At 43.4% G+C, this 15,195-nt stretch overlaps 1 protein-coding gene across 2 annotated transcripts in view; it reads left to right on the top strand.

Annotated features, from left to right (window-relative positions):
- Nucleotides 1–2,656: 2,656 nt before the first annotated feature.
- RBM28 (RNA binding motif protein 28) overlaps nt 2,657–15,195 on the top strand; it is a 32,431-nt gene continuing 19,892 nt past the window's right edge. For both annotated transcript variants that reach the window (XM_032401628.1, XM_032401629.1), the window contains exons 1-9: nt 2,657–2,887; nt 7,319–7,477; nt 7,771–7,865; nt 8,280–8,355; nt 9,029–9,121; nt 9,900–9,971; nt 11,035–11,215; nt 11,383–11,525; nt 13,086–13,158. In XM_032401628.1, coding sequence (XP_032257519.1) covers nt 2,770–2,887; nt 7,319–7,477; nt 7,771–7,865; nt 8,280–8,355; nt 9,029–9,121; nt 9,900–9,971; nt 11,035–11,215; nt 11,383–11,525; nt 13,086–13,158 — 1,010 coding nt within the window. In that variant the 5' untranslated portion in view covers nt 2,657–2,769. The remainder of the gene's footprint in view (nt 2,888–7,318; nt 7,478–7,770; nt 7,866–8,279; nt 8,356–9,028; nt 9,122–9,899; nt 9,972–11,034; nt 11,216–11,382; nt 11,526–13,085; nt 13,159–15,195) is intronic.

Below are 15,195 nucleotides of genomic sequence, written 5' to 3' on the forward strand. Positions count from 1 at the left end.
ACACCCTTCAGGTCCAGTTCTTAGTACTGCAGGGACTGAGAGACAAACTCATTCATTCCTTCCTTCATTCAATCTCTTTAAAACATTTTATTGAGTGCTTACAATATACTAGGTGATGAGAGAGAGTGGAACGAGGTGGACACCAGCCCTGAACTTATGAAGTTGAAGGGCTTTGGGGAAAAGGCAGACATTAAAGAACTAATCATATAGGGCACCTGGCTGGCTCAGTCCGTAGAGCATGCAACTCTTGATCTTGAGGTTGTAAGTTGGAGCCCCATGTTGGGTGTAGAGATTACTTAAAAATAAAATCTTAAAAAACAAAATGAATCATATAAATAATTACAATAGCACTAACTACAGCTGTGAGAAGGACTCAGCACAAGAAGTGAGTGGTATAATAAGAAGGTTTGGCTTGCAAGGGGGAGTGGAGCCAGAGGGATGGGGCCTGGAGCCAGAGGGATGGGGCCTGGGAGAGGCTGGCTGGGAGAGAGAGCACAGCCCAGGCCTCTCTTTCTTCCTTCCCAGGCTCCTGCACAGTGATGGATGAGGGAGAAGCCAACAGTTCATTTCCCCTGGAAGCCACGTTGCTGATGTGGTGCGGGGCACCAGCACCACAACTCCTGCTATTTAATAAAGAACCCTGCGTGTGTCCTGGGTAGATGGATGAGCAAATATTCCTGACTGAAGCACCACGTGGTCTCCCTGATGTGAATGGATAGGACTGGCGGGGCTGAGGTTGAGGCTGGGAGACTGAGATGGGGGGGCCAGGTCTGAAACTCCGGAAGTGTAGAAAGGGTCAGCGGCATTGTTCTCCCCTAGGGGCGCAGAACTCCTCTGCAGTGCGGGTGGCTGCTGCCCTCTGATGGGCACAGGCACACAGTTTTGTTTTGTCCTTTAAGGAAGGTCTGAGGGCGAAGTATTTTAAACAGCATTGTAGGGACATCCCAAAGGGGTGTTGGAACAGCCTTCTTAGGGTTCTTTTCCCTGTGCACACTGCACCAGCACTGGGAAGCCCTCCCTATCGCTAGGGCCCCGAAGCTTGCAGTTAAGTCTTTGGGGATAGAATTTTGATTTCTAAAGTGGTGAGGGGGCAGGAGAGGAGGAGAAAAAAGGAGGGAGGAATGTGGAATCCTAAACCGACTTTATTCAAATGACCCATCCCATTTCCTTTGTCTACTTGTCTCTGTTTATCCTGGATAGGATTAAGCCCATAGCCTTAAAAATCTATTTTGTATTTCAGTACTTCCTCTCCTGAGTTATGTGTGTAAAAATAACTGGCATTTTCTTTTGAGCATACATTATTTACGTGGAGCTAGGGCTTCATAAATCTGATATTAAGTGTTCTCCCTTTCCCCCCCATTACTATCCACCAGTCATCCCATCCGTCCAAAATGTATTGAAAGCAAATGGGGTTTGAAGAGAAACGGAAACTTACTTTTCACTGTACCTTTTGTACTCCTTGAATTTTCAGGTTATACCATTGAGAAGTTATCATTTAAAAAATGCATTGGGAACTTTTCTCAGCTGGAACCCCTGCAGGGTGCTGCAGTCTTGCACACAGGTCAGTTCCTGAACCCAATGCAATGGCAAATAGTCTCTGCTTTCCAGGTTCCCGGAGCACCCAGATCTCCTGCTGGTGGGTGTCTCTCAGCCATGGGTCTGTCTGATAAGCTGACCTGAGGGAAGGTTTTCTCCTGTCTCTGGGAGGACCTGCATTCTGGGTCTGTGTATATGTTATGTTTGCTTTGGGTGTGTTCTATTGTCCTGTAGTGTGCATGTTATGATTTATTTGTAAGTTTTTAAAATTAATGTCTGTCTACCCCCACTACACTTCATTCTCCATGAGAGTAGGGACTCTTGGGCGCCTGGGTGGCTCAGATGGTTAAGCGTCTGCCTTCGGCTCAGGTCATGATCCCAGCGTCCTGGGATCGAGTCCCGCATCGGGCTCCCTGCTCCTTGGGAGCCTGCTTCTCCCTCTGCCTCTCTCTCTCTCTGTCTCTCATGAATAAATAAATAAAATCTTTAAAAAAAAAGGAGAGAGTAGGGACTCTTGTTTTAGCTCACCAATTTTATCCCTAGTGTCTGGTACATAGTAGGCGCTCAGTAAATATTTATTGAAAGAATGATTGTGTATGATATGTGTCTGTGTGTGCTTTAGTAGCTGTAATTTGTCCTCTAACTGTTACAGGCACGGTTATAGTTATCTATTATAGTGTGACAGATGTCTCATATTCTCTGAAATATGAGAATTCTTCAAATGATGTTTGTGATGTATGCATCTATGTGCATTCTGGTTGCATTTTATACACGTAAACTGGATGTGGTGGCACCGAAGAAAGTATTCATTAAATATCCAGTACGTGTCAGATCCTGGGTGAGACCCCGAGCAAAAAACGACTTCCTCTGCCTGCCGTGGCACTTTGGGATCATCTCCTGGAAGTGAGATTTTAATCTGGGTAGGAGCTAGAGATGCCAGTTTCCTACAGTGGCCCGGGGGCGAAGAGGACCAGAGGGGCAGTACCGGGATTAGGGGGGTGGAGCCCCGCTCAAGAAGCTCCGCCCCCAGGCATGACTTTTTTTTTTTTTTTTTCCATTCCGGAACGCTTTTTCCCCCTCCCCACCATGTTTTCCTCCGGACTCTTTTGAGTCACGAGCACTTCCGGAATCTCCGGGCCACTTGGCGTGGTTGGCCTGCCAAAGCCAGGTCCTTGCGTCGCGTGCGCGGGCCCGGTTCCCTCGCGGTCTCGCGCGCCTCGGTTTCCCAGCCTCATGGCCGGGCTGACCCTATTTGTGGGCCGCCTCCCGCCCTCGGCCCGCAGTGAGCAGCTGGAGGAGCTGTTCAGTCAGGTGGGGCCGGTGAAGCAGTGCTTCGTGGTGACTGAGAAAGGTAGGGGGCGGGGCTGTCGAGGATAGGGCTGGGGTCCCCGGGAGCGGGAGCCGAGCGAGGACACCCTCCCAGACTTCCGCAAGCCAGATAATTCTGTACCCGCTCTTACGAGAAGGGGCTGGGCGTTGAGTTTCTTTTCTAAACCGACTCGGTTCTGGATGAGTCCATAGAGGTCCATTTCTGAAAGGCAAGGCATTGCCTCAGGGTTACATAGCGTTTACGTTCCGTTTCCTACGTGCGCTCACATACAAGATCTTACTTGGTAACAGTGTTAACATTTAATATTTAATACAGTTAACATTTAATAAAACATCAGTAAGGCTTATTGAGAGTCAACCGATTGCCAGGCACGGTGCTGAATTCCGCACGTGTTAATCTCATTTAGTTTTCTCAACAGTCTTGTTGGGGGGAGAGTCTTAACCCCATTTTACAGACAGTAATCTGGAGCTTAGGGAAAATTTGGTAACTTTAGTTGAAGTTCGTACAGCTTGTAAGTAGCGGATCCAGAATTTGATCACCCGACCTGGAGCTCCTAACCAGTATGTTACTCATTTACTCGTTTATTCATTCAAATAGTTTTTGAATGCCTGCTATGTACTGGGCACTGTTGTAGGTCCTGAGGATGCAGCGTGCACCAGACCAAGCCAAAAAACTTGCTCTTAAGTCTTCAAGATGGGGAAGACAGCCAATAAACAGGCAAGATATATAGTGGTTATGGTGGTAAATACTAAGGAGAAAAATAAGTCAGGAAGAAGGATAAGGAGTCTCTGTAAGTGAGTGTGGGGGAGGGGGTTGTAGAGGAGTGAGGAATGGCAGTTATCTATAGATACAGTAGCCAGGGAAGGCCTGACTGAGGTGAAGGAGTGAACATGTGTCTCTCCAGGAGGAGGCTAGGCAGAGGAAACAGCAAGCTCAGGAATACTGAAGAGGACTCTTGGTATACTGAAGGAATAGCAGGGAGAGCAGGGTGACCAGGGTAAGTGAGTGAAGGTAAGAGAATTAGGAAGTGAGATTCTAGGGAACCAGATCATGGAGGACCTAAAGGCCATTGCAAAGACTTTGGCTTTTACTCTGAGATGAGAAACTACTGGTTTTGAATAGGGAGCGGTAAGTATGATCTGGCTTACATTTTAAAAGATACTCTGAGGCTGCCGTTGGAGAATAGGACAGAAGCAGGGAGACCAAATAGTAGGCTTCGGCAATAATCCAGGTGAGAAATTATGGTGTTGGACCAGGATGGTAGCAGTGGAGGTGGTAAAAAGTGATTGGAATATGGATATTTTTGAAGGTAGAACCGAGAGGATTTGATGGCTCAGATGCAGGGTATGAAAAAAAGAGGAGTCAAGTCTGATTCCCAAGGCTTTTGGCTTGAGCCACTGGGGATATTTACTTGTGTAATACTGCTATGTGCCTCATATTCTGTGTGATGCTCATTGCATCACTATGAGAAAGGGTTGGCATGTATTGCAATGAGAGAGAATTGTAAGGGTTTTAATTGTAGAGAAGCATTCCTTCCTCTTACCTAGACTTCAAGGACACTCAAGATAGGCACCTGATGTTATATTTAGCTCCCTTCTGAGTCATCAGGCTGTCTCTGTAGGTGGCCACTTCTTTGCCTTTCAGCAGAACAACTGGTGGGAACTGGCATCTTGTGGACCCCCATTTCCCCCTATGGTATCTGAGTATGTGAGTAGGCAGGCTAACTGTGTGCTAATAATCCCTCCATCATTAGCTTGTATTTTGTTAATAACGAGATTGTCCACATGGCTCTGATTGCTGTACAAGCCATGACACCAGCCTGGTTCTTTGCCATTTTGAGTATAGATGTGGGTGAGTGAGAGAATGAGAGTGCTGCACAGCCGTGTTTCTTAAACTGCAGATCCTTACTTGTTAGTGGGTTTTGAGTGGGTCATGACAAGAATTTTTTAAATAGAAAGTATATGTATATATGGTAAAGGATTAATATTCATAATTTTAAAATATTTTATTTTATTTTTATTTCTTTAAATTTTTTAAGAGATTTTATTTATTTGTCAGAGAGAGAGAGAGAGAGCATGAGCAGGGGAGAGCGGCAGGCAGAGGGAGAAGCAGGTTCCCTGCAGAGCAAGGAGCCTGCTGCGGGACTGATCCCTGGGATCATGACCTGAGCTGAAGGCAGATGCATAACTCCTGAGCCCCCCAGGCATCTGTAAAGATTTTATTTCTAAATAATCTGTACACCCAATGTGGGGCTCAAACTTATAACCCTAAGATCAAAATCGCATGCTGTACTGACTGAGCCAGCCAGGCATCCCTTTGGTTTTATATAAAGAATATATATGTGTATTGGGTTCTACTATAAGTTACATTCATTACTGTGGGTTGTCAAAACACTTTGAGAAACACTACTGTCCAGTGCTTGATGCTTCTGTTCCAGGGAAGAACAGGCATTGAATGGGAATTCTCTTTTGGGTCCTCAGAATATAGCTGAGGTGTAATCTTACCTTGTATCCTATGTATGTGGTCTAAATAAAACCAACAAACAAACAAAAAAACCCCACAAAACCCCCAAAACAAAAACAACTCTATTCCCTTTTTGAAAGACTATATACTTTTCTTTTCAGATAGTCAGGATGTGTTGGAAAGAGTGTTGCACTTACTGGGATGGGAAGGAGGGAGGGGAGGTGGGATGAGGTCTTAGTAGTGGTGACTTAACCTCTTGAAGATGGGAACAATTTCACAGGATGTTGTGAGGATTCAAGTAAAATGAGAGTGCTTTGTGCAGACAAACAGTGAATGGCATTTGTTGTGAGTACATGCTTTTATTTTGGTGCTGAACCCCTTCACGTTTCTTTCTTTTTTTTTTTTTAAAGATTTTATTTATTTATTTGACAGAGAGAGACACAGCGAGAGAGGGAGCACAAGCAGGGGGAGTGGAAGAGGGAGAAGCAGGCTTCCCGCGGAGCAGGGAGCCTGATGTGGGGCTCCATCCCAGGACCCTGGGATCATGACCTGAGCCGAAGGCAGATGCTTAACCCACTGAGCCACCCAGGGCCTCCCCCACCCCACTTCACGTTTCAACTGCTTTGTTTTTGGTTGTACTGATCAGGAAGGGCCCTGACTTTTCTTGTTCTGATTTCTTTCTTTCTTTTTTTTTTTTTTTAAAGATTTTATTTATTTATTCATAAGAGACAGAGAGAGAGAGAGAGGCAGGCTCCCCGCCGAGCAGGGAGCCCAATGCGGGACTCGATCCCAGGACCCTGGGATCACGACCTGAGCCGAAGGCAGATGCCCAACCATCTGAGCCACCCAGGCGCCCTCTTGTTCTGATTTCTGACAGTGAGTGGGCAGGCTTTTGTGAGGAGTCCCAAGAGAAAAACCTTGATCTCCAGATCACAGTATGCCTTCATAGTGCAAAGTACCAGCTTTAACCATTTATGTGGATCAGTGTCATGTGTTTGAGGGCTTGTACCCTGAAGTAGGTTCGAGGGTAGTTGAAAAAGAAGCGGAGCATGTGAGCTGTGTTTCTTCTTTGGGTAGTAGGCAGACTACCTGGTCTTTTCCTTTCTGATGCAGTAAATGACTTAAACATTTTACTACACAAAAACGTTAAATCAAAAAAAGCATACCAAAAAGGGCAAAGGTGAGTTATAGTTTTTATTTGCAACCATTCATCTGCTTGGTCTTCATATTCTTCTCTGTGGCCTTTATATTGGTGGAGTCCCGTGGAAAGAACATGGGACTAGTAATGAGGAATTAATTCAGCTACAAACACCCTGGTGCATTAACCAGTTCACCTACTTTCCTCCGTCTCAAATTATTCATTTGGAAAGAAAGGATGATAATATTCACTTTACCTACCTTAGTGTGTTCTGAAGATGAAAGTGAGGTAAGAGATTTACAGCTTTGTAAAGGTTAAGTTTGATATTGATTGCTAAGGTTTGGTAATAATGGTAATAGTATCTGCAGGCTCCCGAAGCAATGTTTATTGTTTATTGAGGTTCTTTTGTCAGGACCTCAGGCATTCATTTCTGATCTGCTTCATTATTGCATTGCAGTTTTCAAAGCTACCATACTTACCTTTCCCACCTTCTCTGGTGATGTTCCATTCTATTTGATGTTGAATTCTTCTTTGGGGATATAATGGGTATCATGGGTCCTCCATATTCTCAAGATTATCAGGAAACGAGGAAGAAGAGCTAACAGTGAAGACACCAAATTAGAAGAGGAAGCCTAACAATTTCTGAGCAAAGTGGGGAAGGGGCCACTGATGCCAACTTTGTTTGTATCCCTCCTGAGAATTTTGGCAAACTGATAATAGGATGGTCTGGCAGTATATCTGCTAGTTAGGACTTTGAGAATTTACTGGTTCTTTTTTTTTTTTAAAAAGAGAGAGTTTACTGTTTTAGGGCTCTTGGCTTACAGTTCTCCCCCTCATCCTTCACTGTTCAGGGAGTAAGGCATGTCGAGGCTTTGGCTATGTCACTTTTTCTATGCTGGAAGATGTTCAGAGGGCCCTCAAGGAGATTACCACCTTTGAAGGCTGTAAGATCAACGTGACTATTGCCAAGAAAAAACAGAGGAACAAGTTCAAGGAAAAGGTGGAAAATGGTGAGTTTCTAGTAGGGAATTTTCCCTCAGGGTGAGGAAGGGGAGGAGGGGGAGGGAGGATAGGGGATAGCTTCTAAATTTAAAACTTCCTTTTGATGTCCAAAATCATCTAATGTATTTTATTACTCATTTTTGTCTTTTATTTAATTCTAACTTTGGAAATCTGGTGGTTCTGGGTGTTGTCATACTTAACCCTGTGAGAAATGCCTTTTTTTGCTAGTAGCTTCTTTCCTGTGATGTTCTGGGCCTAGAGGCTGGATCACAGACTTATTTTGTTGCCTCTTATTTTTTAGAAAATTCAGAACCCCCAAAGAAGGAAGTGAAGCCTAAAAAACCCAAAGTGGCAGATAAGAAAGCCAGATTAATTATTCGGAATCTGAGCTTTAAGGTGAGTGACAGAGAACACTAACATGACCTGTTCTGAAGGCTGTTGGTGCTCACTGGTGGAGCTCCTCACCAGGATGGTATAATTGGACATAATTCCTTCCAGGCGTGAATCTTAGCTTTGTTGAATACAGAAAATGGGCCTGTATAAACAATTAATTAAGGATAGTAAGTGTGAAGATGCCTTCCTTTTGGGACACTACAGCTGAGATAGGGAGGGGAGGAAGAGCTCTTTGATATCTGTCTTCTTTGTCTGTTAGATCCAAAGCAAGATGTCTTCTGTTTAGAAATGTTTGATGTCCTAGTCTCAAAAGTAAAAAAGGAGTGAAAGTATTCAAGTTCTTTGTAATGAACTAATTTAATGGTTGATGTTTCATGTTTATTTTCTGTGATAATATCTTTTCACGTTTGGCATCAGTGTTCAGAAGATGACTTGAAGACAGTATTTGCTCAATATGGAGCTGTCCTGGAAGTAAACATCCCCCGGAAGCCAGGTACTAGCAAACCCTCGTTTGTTGTGGATTAGATTAAGATTATTTAACATAATGGTGTTTTTCCATTTCATCCTTGAACTAACCGATATTTGAAATAAAAATACAGGGGCACCTGGGTGGATCAGTTGGTTGAACGTCCAACTCTTGATTTCAGCTCAGGTCATGATCTTAAGGTTGTGGGATCCAGCCCCCTGTGGGGCTCACATTCAGCACGGAGTCTGCTTGTCCCTCTCCCTCTGTCCCTTCCCCCTACTGTGCATGCGCTCTCTCTCTCTCTCAAATAAATAAAATCTTTTAAACAGAATAGAAATACAAGGTTCATGTCATACTCTTTGTGAGCCCCAGATGATATGATATATATAAAGTATCAGGCACAGTGCTTGACACATAACAAAAACTCAGAAATAGTACTTATTCCCCCAATGGCATTTTTAGTTAGATCTCAGAACTAGTTTTAGAAGACAAGTTATAGTTTTGAGAAAATGCATTTGCTCTCTGCAAGCTTGACTCAGGGTATCCTCAGCAGGAGGACAAAAGCTATTGCTTTGGGCAAGGGGCTGACTGGTTGGCAGGGCTTGGGTCATCCTGCCAGCCCAGGTTGCTGTAATGTCCTTCTTGGTGTTCGTTGGCTCCCCACCTGCTACCTCTAACTTCTTTGTACATTTGTACACAGATGGAAAGATGCGTGGTTTTGCTTTTGTCCAGTTCAAAAACCTTCTAGAAGCAGGAAAAGCTCTCAAAAGCATGAACATGAAAGAGATAAAAGGTGAGTTTTCTGTACCCCTACCGTTCACCCAGATATTTCTGGTGTTTGGTGAATTAGCACAGTAACCCACTTTCTACATTTTCAAAAGGTGTTTGAATTGTTGAGTCTTACTGATAATATAGCAGCTGTTTGGTGAAATATTCCTAGTGCTTGATCTTAGGGTTAAACTTGAAAGAACGCATGCCATTATTTGCTTTACTTTATTTGGGAGATGAGTATGCATTTAAATCCTTAATGAAAAAATGTCCCTAAAATAATCACTGATAGATGCAGGTTGCTGTCTGGGGGCTGTGGGTTTTGCAGGTTTCTCTGTCTTGGTTGTGGTCACTCTTCAGCACCCTTCAGCTCCTGTGAGCTGTTAAACTGGCTGTGTTCATTTATTAGATACTAAAGAAGGGCTTGGTTTGGAGACTTTGTAATTTCTGTGCAGAGTGCAGATTATTCCAGAGCACTTGTTTTGCCTCTTGCTGAGTCTAACTAGAGACTTGTCTAACTGGAAACACTGTTCCCATTCTTTCTTTCTTTACCTTTTTACTCTCTCTTACCCCAGGTGTGGGGGCTGTTGTAGAAAGGCAAAATAACTGTTTACATTGATTAAAAAGTGTAAGGGTTAAAAACGGTAGGCTACTCTGAGCTTTATTTCAGGACCAACATTCTCTGAATTAGCAGTTTCTTTTGTCTGTTTTGGTTCTGTCACTGTCTTGGATGAATAGGAAGTCATTTACAAGAGACTTTAAAAAGAGGAAGACCTTTCTGATGCTACTTTTCTATCTGACAGGGCGGACAGTAGCTGTGGATTGGGCCGTGGCAAAGGATAAATATAAAAATACACAGTCTGCCTCTGCCCCAGGTAAGATGTGGTGATATTGCATAGGAGGGGTTGTATGTCCTGGGGTGGGTGTGGAAACAGCTCTACCTACGGTAAAATTATAAGGGAACTTGCTTCTCAGTAAGAATACTGGGTTAAAGATACCAAAAGCACAAGATGAACGGAAAGAGTAAGACTGGGGATTAAGAGAAACTCTGAGCTGTTTGTCGATTCATGTTGTACCATCTGGTGATCTGGTCTCAAAACATAGGGTCTTTTGAGTCTAAGCCCACTCCTGGGTGTGAATGTGAATGAGGAGTGGGACCTGAGTTCATTGTCCCCTCTGCTGCCTGTCCTTTCCCACTTCTCATAAAATGATGGAATATTAAGAATAGGGAAACTTAAAACTTGAGGTTTTTTTTAGAAAGCAGGTGGCTTTTAAGCCACCAGGAGCTCCGAGAACAGAACTCACCGGGATGAAAGTTCATGGCCGGGCCCCAGAGTGAACACGGTGCTGGCTGTGGCGTACAGCGGGGCGTACAGCAGGGCGTACAGCGGGGTGTACAGCGGGGCGTACAGCGGGGCGTACAGTATGGTGTACAGCGGGGCGTACAGTATGGTGTACAGCGGGGCGTACAGTATGGTGTACAGCGGGGTGTACTGTGGGGTGTACAGCGGGGCATACAGCGGGGCATACAGCGGGGCGTACAGTATGGTGTACAGCGGGGCGTACAGTATGGTGTACAGCGGGGCGTACAGCGGGGCGTACAGTATGGTGTACAGCGGGGCGTACAGTATGGTGTACAGCGGGGCGTACAGCGGGGCGTACAGCGGCAGGCTGTTTGCAGAGGCTCAGTTGCTACCTCTCTCATTCGGACGAATGGGACGGGCTTCCAGGGAATCTCAGTGATGAGGGCTTTTTGTTGTTTTTGCTTTTTTCCCCTCATACTTTCTCTTACATGCAGTAGGAAAAAATACTGAGGAAAATAGTTAAAGTCCTAGTCCTAGTCCCAGTGAACTAGGAACTTGGGGTATTAAGTTAATCTTGTCCAAGTTAATCTTGGATTCTGAATGAATTCCTAACTTTCTTTACCTCCGTGTATAGGTGAGGAGAAGAGGCCTGAACCTAAACATCAGGAATTAGATAAAGAGAATGGCAGGGAAGAAGAGGATACAGAAGAGGAAGAGGAAGAAAAGGATGACACAGAAGAGGAAGAAGAGGAAGAGGAGGAGGGGGAAGAGAATAAAAAATCAAGGGTGACCAAGCCTGCACAGATTCAAAAGAGGTAAGCAGCTCATCTTGTTCCGAGACAACAGACGCAGAGCTAGGCTTGTCTCTGGGAGGAACAGTGATGTCTTCCCTGCCCCCATCACGGCAGAGGCGACATGTGTAGTGACCGTGGACAGACCGCTCTGACAGCCCAGATCCTTAGTTCTGACTGTGCCATTGCAGAGCAGTCCGGAAGGCCGCACCTGCAGAGAGCAGTGAGGAGGAGCATTCTGACGACGACAGCGACCTAGAGGAAAGAGAGAGTATTGATGGCGGGGAGGAACTGGCTCAGAGTGATACCAACAGTGAAGAGCAAGACGACAAAGGTTTGCCTGGGATCTTTGTGGACACCTTTATGTTTAAAACCAGTTACTGACAGATGTGCATCAGTTCAGCACACAACTCTTTTTAAATAGGGCCCTAAGGTGTTCTGTCAGTGCTGGAAAGGATATCTTTATATTCCTTCTCAAGGTTTTTGTTTTGTCTTTTAAATATGTTTGGAATAGTATTTAAGGGTTAAGATTCTCAGGGAATTTAAAACCTGGCTTAATGCCGAGGCACTACTTCTCTTGCTTATCCAAGATGAATGAATAACTGGATAAGCAGGATATTGTATCCTAACACCAAGTGGATTTTAAACAACTCTTATGAGTTGAGATGGGGATAAAGGACCCCTTGGGGCATTTTGGAAAACTGTAATCAAACCCTGTTGCTCCCTTTATAAAGATTGTTGGGCATAAATTCAACTCATTTATTGAGGGAGGCTGGTCATTACAGAATGAGGAATGGTCAATAACTGGTTCTTTAGTTTAAGTCTGGCATGTTGGTTTGGCCGTATAAAAAATCTGAGGAAATAAGCTTTTTCCATGATGAGAGAATGGTAGACACCTTAGAATCAAAGAAGCTTCTATACTGATGGGACTATGAGACCTTGCATCTAATAACCAGCTTCATCTGTCTCTTACCATTTCTTTACCTTGAAAAAATTATTGATTCAATACATAATAATGGCAGAAAACTAAAAAGGATAGTGCAGGAGAGTAATATAGAAAGAAAAGTTCCTCACCACTCCCCCCAAGAGTTCCTCAAAGTAACCACTGCTGTTTCTTTCATATTCTTTCAGAAATTTTTTATGCATATGTAAGCATATATATCTATTTTTAAAAACAGTGAGTCTTCCTTGTACCCAGGTCTTCAGCTACTTAGGACCCCTCCCCAGAGACAACCAATGTTAAAAGTTTCTTGTGTATCTATCTTAATGCTTTTATTATTTTTTTAAAAGATTTTTTAAATTTATTTGACAGAGAGAGACACAGCAAGAGAGGGAACACAAGCAGGGGGAGTGGGAGAGGGAGAAGCAGGCTCCCCACTGAGCAGGGAGCCCGATGCGGGGCTCGATCCCAGGACCCTGGGATCATGACCTGAGCCGAAGGCAGACGCTTAATGACTGAGCCACCCAGGCGCCCCATATCTTAATACTTTTATAAGCAAAAACACGTGCATGCACACACATGTCAAATACAGTGTATGTTTGTGTGTGTGAATGTGTATTTTTTTCTCCTCAAATGTTCTTAATGTTTAGACTGTCACAACAGTATATATGAATGTCTTTTGTCCCACACCCTTACCACATCACATTTCATCCTTTTTTTTGGTTGTTGCCAATCTGTTGGAATAAAAAATAGTATCTTATTCCTGGTGCTATGTTTTTCTTGAGTAAATTTGGGCATCTTTTCATGTATTTAGTTGTATGTCCTTTGTTCACTTTTAATTTTGTTTTTTCTTATTCACTTATGCAAGGTTTTTATATATCTAAGAAGTTAGCCCCTTGTCATATGGGTTGTACTAAGTCTTTTTCAGTTTGTTGTTTTCTCTTTTTACTTTAGATGTGCAAGTCTCAAAGAAAAAGAAGAGGAAATTACCCTCTGATGTGAACGAAGGGAAGACTGTTTTTATCAGGTATGCCTTTTTTTTTTTTTTTTTTTAAAGATTTTATTTATTTATTTGAGAGAGAGAGAATGAGAGAGCACATGAGAGGGGTTAGGGTCAGAGGGAGAAGCAGGCTCCCCGCCGAGCAGGGAGCCCGATGCGGGACTCGATCCCGGGACTCCAGGATCATGACCTGAGCCGAAGGCAGTCGCTCAACCAACTGAGCCACCCAGGCGCCCCTATCAGGTATGCCTTTGTACCTTAAGATCTGCTGTTTATGTTGCCCTCACAGGTTTTTCTTTTCTCCTTTTTTCCTTTCTTCTTTCTCTCTCTCTTTATTTTTGTAAAGATTTTATTTTTAAGTAAGCCCTACACCCAGTGTGGGGCTCAAACTCACAACCCCGAGATCAAGAGTTGCATGCTCCACTGACTGAGCCGGCCAGTCGCCCCACTCTTTTTTTTCCCCCCCGGTACTAATTCTGTTAGGTAGGCCAGAAAATTAGATGCCTTTAAGACCATGAATACATCTGGCCCTAGGAACATAGCAAACAGTGAGAATATAGGAGAATCAGAACTGCACACAGAAGATAAAGAGCAGGGGTCTCCAGATTTTGTCCTCATTTACATTTCCTTCTTTGTAATCGGAGTAGCATCATTTGGAATAAATCAGTTCTTCAACTATTAGAAACATCTTGCTTCTGGCTTTTGTTTTAGGGGAAGTGCTGGGGAGGGGTGATACCACTTGTCCCAGGTAATTTTTCTCTATGCCTAACTTACCTTTTAAAGTAGTGTCCAGAATAAAATAAGGCATCCCATTTGTTTCCAGGAAATCTTAAGGAGGGAGTCAGGTGGAGATGGGTTTTATTCCATGTTGCCATTGCCGTTTTAGTCCTACTGACTGTGGTACATTGGCCGTTTCATAGAGCCAGGATATCTTTAGGATACCTCAGGCATGCCTTCTTGTCCTTTCTTTCTTTCTTTCTTTCTTTTTTTTAAAAGATTTTATTTATTTATCTGAGAGAGAGAGAGAGCGCACAAGCAGGGGGAGGGGCAGACGGAGAGGGAGAAGCAGGCTCCCTGCTTTATCCCCATCTCAACCCAATGTGGGGCTCCATCCCAGGACCCTGGGATCATGACCTGAGCCGAAGGCAGATGCTTAACCAACTGAGCCACTCAGGCGCCCCCTTTCTTGTCCTTTCTTAAGTGCCACTGTGCTAGGGCTATTTGGGTCTTATTTTAAAGATGTGTATTTTATCTTCTTCTATAGTCTTTTAAGATTGTTTTTATTATACAAGTAACTTATGCTTATTGTAGGAAATTTAGGAAATAAATGAGCAAAAAGACACAAAATATTAACCTTAATGATTGCTCAGAGAACACCCGCACACATGCCCATATCATAGCTGTTTACAAAGATGAGTTTAGCCTTCATAAGCTGCGCTGTAGCCCATTTTCTTCCTTCACGGCTTGTCTCTTCATAATTGTTCTTATTGTGTTGTTTGGAATGGCCATATAAATAATTCTGTATTTGTAGAGGATGCTGTTTAATAGGAAGGAGGAAATGTCACCATTCCTTACTATTTCTACATCTTTTAATGAAACTTAGGAAAATAAAGGATGGGAGAGAGAAAACTATACACAATGAGACAAATTAGAAGAAGTGACATGGCTAGGATATGTCTTATTGCAGAACATTTTTTTGTTTCGGTTACTTCATAAGATGGAATTGTTTATGGGGTTGTTAACTGAATATAGAGAAGAAAAATTGTAAATATTTATCGGGGACCATTTTTTTGTTTCTTGTTTTTACCCTGGAAGGATGTGCATAGCTGGGGAAATGAAAGATCTTTATAATGTATTGAAATTTGGTAGAACAAAATCTTCTAACATCTTTTAATCCCATCAAGAGAAATAAGTGCTTTTCTTGTTTTGCACTTAGCTAGTAAACTTTACTGTGTTTGCTTTTGAGTTATTATTTTGAAGGATTTTCTGGCTTTTGTAAAGTTTTAACTGAAACCTGGATTTCACAGCAACACAGAAAGGAAAATGGGTAATCAAGAGAGACAG

This window comes from Phoca vitulina, unplaced genomic scaffold (assembly GCF_004348235.1).
Source record: "Phoca vitulina isolate PV1807 unplaced genomic scaffold, GSC_HSeal_1.0 scaffold4, whole genome shotgun sequence".
Classification (NCBI taxonomy): domain Eukaryota; kingdom Metazoa; phylum Chordata; class Mammalia; order Carnivora; family Phocidae; genus Phoca; species Phoca vitulina.